The 4,798-nt window shown below is 39.7% G+C and overlaps 1 protein-coding gene across 1 annotated transcript; it reads left to right on the top strand.

The window, feature by feature from the left end:
• LOC127787063 (origin of replication complex subunit 5) lies at window positions 1-3,166 on the top strand. The gene is made up of 4 exons (XM_052314914.1): window positions 1-1,146; window positions 1,254-1,676; window positions 2,297-2,606; window positions 2,721-3,166. The coding sequence occupies exons 1-4, from the start codon at window positions 311-313 to the stop codon at window positions 2,769-2,771; spliced, it is 1,620 nt and encodes a 539-aa protein (XP_052170874.1). The 5' UTR covers window positions 1-310; the 3' UTR covers window positions 2,772-3,166.
• The last annotated feature ends 1,632 nt before the right edge of the window (window positions 3,167-4,798 follow it).

Here is a 4,798-nt window from a genome sequence, read left to right as displayed (position 1 = left end):
ATGTGAATTGTGATGTGATTCTTGCAGAGATTCCGGAGAATATATCCGGTGACTCGCCGGCGAAATTTTCCGATCAGGTGCTCTTTAACCTTCACTTTCCTTTCTCTTTCTCCTCATCGTCGAGTTTATATGTGCTTAAGAAGAGATTCGTTAATTTTTGTGTTTGCTTTCGCTTGCCGATTTGTCACTTTGCAAACTTAAAAGTCGATTAGAAAGTGTTTTCAAGGGTTTAGTTGATCGGACGTGTTCAACGCGGCTAATAAGGGTCCTATATCTGCCGGGAGTTTGTTTTTTTTACATTTTTGGAGACATGTGCCCAGAGGAAAGTCCACAGGTTACCAGAAGAACGACAAGATTATCCGCTTCGTCCAGCCCCAATTTGAATACTCCTGCTAGAGCCACAAAAACTAGTAAATCCTTGCCTCTGACTCTCAATAATCTCGTGTTTGGAGACGAGCCCTTGAGCTTGGATGATTTGATTTCTAGTTTTCCCGGTAGGCGCATGCAGATTCTTGAATTTATAGGCCTTCTGGGTCCCGTGAATTCTCCATTAATTCCTCTGTTTATATACGGAAGTGCTTCAACGGGGAAAACAAGTGCAGTTCTTCAAATTTTTAGACACTTGAAAAGGCCCTTCGTGTACTCAAGTTGTCTCTCTTGCTACAGTCCTCGGATTTTGTTTGAATCCATATTGAATCAGCTGTTGCTTCATAGGAAAGTTGAAGGGAATGGTTACTCAAGTGCAAAGCGCTGTGAAAGGCCATCTGATTTTGTTAATCTTTTAAGGGGTGCTTTGTTGAGTGTTGTAAATAGTCTCCAGGGATGTACTGGAAAGCCAAGCTCAAAGAAGATAACAGGAGAGATTAATGGAAATATGGTTTACTTGATTATTGACAACCTTGAGCTTGTGCGGGAATGGGATAAGAGTGCTAATATATTGCCTTTTCTGTTTAAGCTCTATGATATTCTGAAGATGCCTGAAGTGGGATTCATTTTTATTAGTAAAAGTCCACCTGATACATATTACTCAGACACAGGTTATATAGAGCCAATCCCTATTTATTTTTCCGACTACACAGAAGATGAGATTCGTCAAATCTTGATCAGGAATCAAGGAAACCGAAAGCTTTATTCTTCTTTTCTTGAGTAAGAACACGAAAAGCTTCTTTGTTCTCAATGCTTTCATTTTCATATTTTCTGTTGCATGTTTTAGTCAATTAGTATGTATGACTTCTGGTTTGATTTTTTAATAGTGTGGTGTTGAGGCCATTCTGTAGAATTACGCGGCGGCTTGAGGAGCTATCAGTTGCCTTTTCACCATTGTTTAAGAAGTATTGTGAACCTTTAAGTGAGTTAGGAGTTGCTCCTAATGAAGAAACAAAGAGAAGATTGTTTAGTCATCTTCAACCGCACGTAGTGCCTTCCCTGAATGAGATATACAGGGTTTCGTCCCATCCCTGCTCTGGAATTGAAATGAGAAAGGAAAAGGCAAAACAGAAGGATAAAATGCAGAAATTGGGAGGTTCTCAAGCATTTGATGAAATAGATTTCCATATGTCTACTTCTGCCAAGTATCTTTTAATATCTGCCTTTCTTGCTTCAAGAAACCCTGCCACCCTTGATGCGTCATTCTTTGACTCAACTGGGGGCTCTGATAATCGAAAGCGTAAGAGAAAGTGAGCAAATGAAAGATTGATAACTTTATCCTATATAATGCTTGCTGGATGTGGTAGGATTTCCTGATCTATGTGTTTTAGCTTGTATATTTGCTAATAAACTTCTGCTGTTGTTGAAGCATTTTTCCTTCTGATGTCTATTACCACTCAAACTTCCTAATAAGGAAATTTTTTTGTAGGAAATCTGTCGGGTGATTCCACAATCTTGTTTGGAATGGATATGTGGCATTCAAATGATTAAGGAGGCAATTGTATTGTATTTCTCTTAAAAATAATGGAGGTCAAGTTAGGATCTTATTAAAACCATGCTATACATAAGATTAAACAAATACCTCCAATTGACCAAGTAATATAGTGATTTGAAGCACTTGCAATCTGTGGTACAACAGGCTTTTCTCATATAGTTTGATAATTAAATACCTATAACTTGTGCCTATTAGTACTTGCCTTCCAAACAGTGTTCCACCTTTCAAATATTGCTACAGCGTTGTGTTCATATAATATACTTCTATTTCATTTGTGATTGTACCTCTTGCTACCATGGTATCTGCTCTGCCTGGCTTGAGTCTCAGTAATTTTTTTTATTTTATTTTTTTCTTTGTTGAATTCTTCCTGCTTAGGAGTTCCGAAAAATCCATGGAACACAAGGAAATTGCAGAACAACAATCTATTGCAAAGGGACCAGGAACTTTCCCGTTAGAGAGGCTGTTAGCCATTTTTCAGTGTATCACATCTGTAGCTGAATGTTCCCTTGATGATGAAGGAAGTAACGGATTAAATATGGAAAGTGTAGATAATGGACTTATGTCTGATGTTCTCTTGCAACTATCTAGTCTATGCAATGTCAATTTTATCAGCAAAGGAGGAAGCTGTCCGTTAGAAGGCTCAACTCGGTACCGATCGATGGTATCTGAAGAAATAGCTTTGAAGGTATTTTTTCCAAAAGGAATGGAGGAGTTTTTAGTTCCTTGTTTGTGTTGAAAGCACGACCATTTAGTTTCTTCCTTACTTTTTTCCCCCTTTATGTTTATAAATGGTTGATAGGTAGCAAGAAGCCTGAAGTTTCCTTTGTCCAAGTATTTATACAGAAGATAGTTTGTGATGGAAAAGCTTCTTGTTCCGTATTCTTCAAAGTTTTTGAAGTTCCTTTTGAAGCAAACTTGAGATCAAAGAGATCATATTGTCTTTACATGAGAAGCGTTGGATGCACAATCAGCAGCACTAAGTGGAAGTAGCTGGCAGCAGTGTCCATCAGTTAGACATCAGACTGAAATAGGCTGGCAGAGATCTTGTTTGGTGATAAAAGTCAACCATGTGGTTGATGTGTGGCCAAGAGTGAATGTAGTATATTTTGACCTTGCCTTCTTGCCATTTTAAGTGAGTTTACCAGGGAGCTTAACAATATATGGTTATTGTTTTCCTACATTTTCTCATAATTGTAATTCTTCAAATATTTTCAATGCAATGCATGTTCTTCACTTTTGAAGCTTTTTTTATTATGTCCAATACTGTAACACTCATGTAGGACTGTTGTACTCCCCGGAACACTTCTTTGTTTTCCAATTTTTCTTTTGGAGATTGTCAACTCAATTTGTTTCATCCTTCATTTAAAACTAGTTCGTTTTGCTCTCATTCTTGTGCTGGTCTTCGCATGATATTAGGGATTACCATGAGACGGCCTACTTCTCAAATTGAGTGATGCTTTTGTTTTTCTGTAATCAATTATGCATTTTCAGGACTATTTAGCTTCAATGGCCTGCCAGCTTTCAAACATGCAGATGCAGCCTGCCTTGGACAGAATGAGTAAAGAAATCTTGTGTGGATTTGCATGTAGTGTGTACTCGTGCGTCTCTTCTCGTGTAATCTGAAGTCTTTCTTGCTCATGCTAAAGGTTGGGCTTTTACTCACTGTTCTATGTGGTTTTCTAGAGATTGCCAGGGACTTCTACTTAGACTTGCTCCAACTTAAAGTTAATCAGAACCTGTGGAACCCACTCTTAATGAATAATCTTATTGTCAGGAGCATTCGTTTAGAATGTGACAGGTTATTTAAGGCAAGGCATTGGAACAGTTCTTTATTTTTAATGGGTTCTTCTACAGGGCCAGACACATTGACAGAGGGGCTTATCGAATGAGGTCAAAAAGACCAAATTGCCTTTGCCCACAATACAAATTTGCAGGGGATGCCATTGCCTTCGCCTCTCTTTCCTCTCTCCCTTCCCATGGCCGCAACCGCGACCGTTGCTGCCATCGTCTCGCCAACTGTCGCTGTATCCTCCGACGGTTGGCAAGGCAACGAGGTGAGGCGGTAAGGCGACGGCAGCAGCGGTCGGCGACAAGGCGAAGTGGCTAGATGAAGGCAGCAGCGGTCGCATCGTGGCCATGCAAAGGGAGAGAGGAGAGAGGCGAATGCTGGGCAAGGGCATTTGGGTCTTTTCGACCCCATTCAGTAAGCCCCTCAGTAACCTTTTCTGGCTCTCAAGAATTTTCCTCTTTTAATTTCGTCTTGTGAGAGCTGCCCTTTTTTGGAAAGCATTTAGTGGGAGTGTACAGGATGATGATTTTATAGATAGGCCTCAGAACTTTTTCTCACATAGTACTCTGCTTCTCTCTGCAGTTTCTGGATTTGCAGAGTTTGATCAGAGTCTTCACTCTGGTAGACAGATCCAGTAGAAAGTCCCAATTTGCAGGAGAATTATTTGAAGCAACAATTATATATACAACTCATGGCAATTAATTTGTGGCAAAGCTTACGTTAGTATGGTGTAACGTCAATGGAGTCAGCTGTACCAACACAGCCAAGAAAGTGCTGGAATTATCTGGGAAATTTCTCAGCAATAGACAGCAACTGGTTGAAGATGGTAGCAGTGGTTCGGCCTGATCGGGATACTGAGGATACAGCAGGCAAGCATATATTGACATGGAAATAAAGTTACATTGCAGGTAGGATTATTAACTTCTCACACAACCAGCTTGAATGGGCAAGAGAAGCTACTGTGGTTGAAGTTGACTCGGGGAATTTCAGACTTTCAGTGACAGGTTTGTTAATTTATGTATGTTCTTTCTTTCCTTGTTAGCTGATTGTGAAGTATACTAAACAAACCGTGTCTTCTTCCCAATTTC

The sequence above is a fragment of the Diospyros lotus genome, chromosome 12 (genome assembly GCF_014633365.1).
Source record: "Diospyros lotus cultivar Yz01 chromosome 12, ASM1463336v1, whole genome shotgun sequence".
Classification (NCBI taxonomy): Eukaryota; Viridiplantae; Streptophyta; class Magnoliopsida; order Ericales; family Ebenaceae; genus Diospyros; species Diospyros lotus.
The sequence above is the reverse complement of the archived record's forward strand: the minus strand, read 5'-3'. Positions and strand labels throughout refer to the sequence as shown.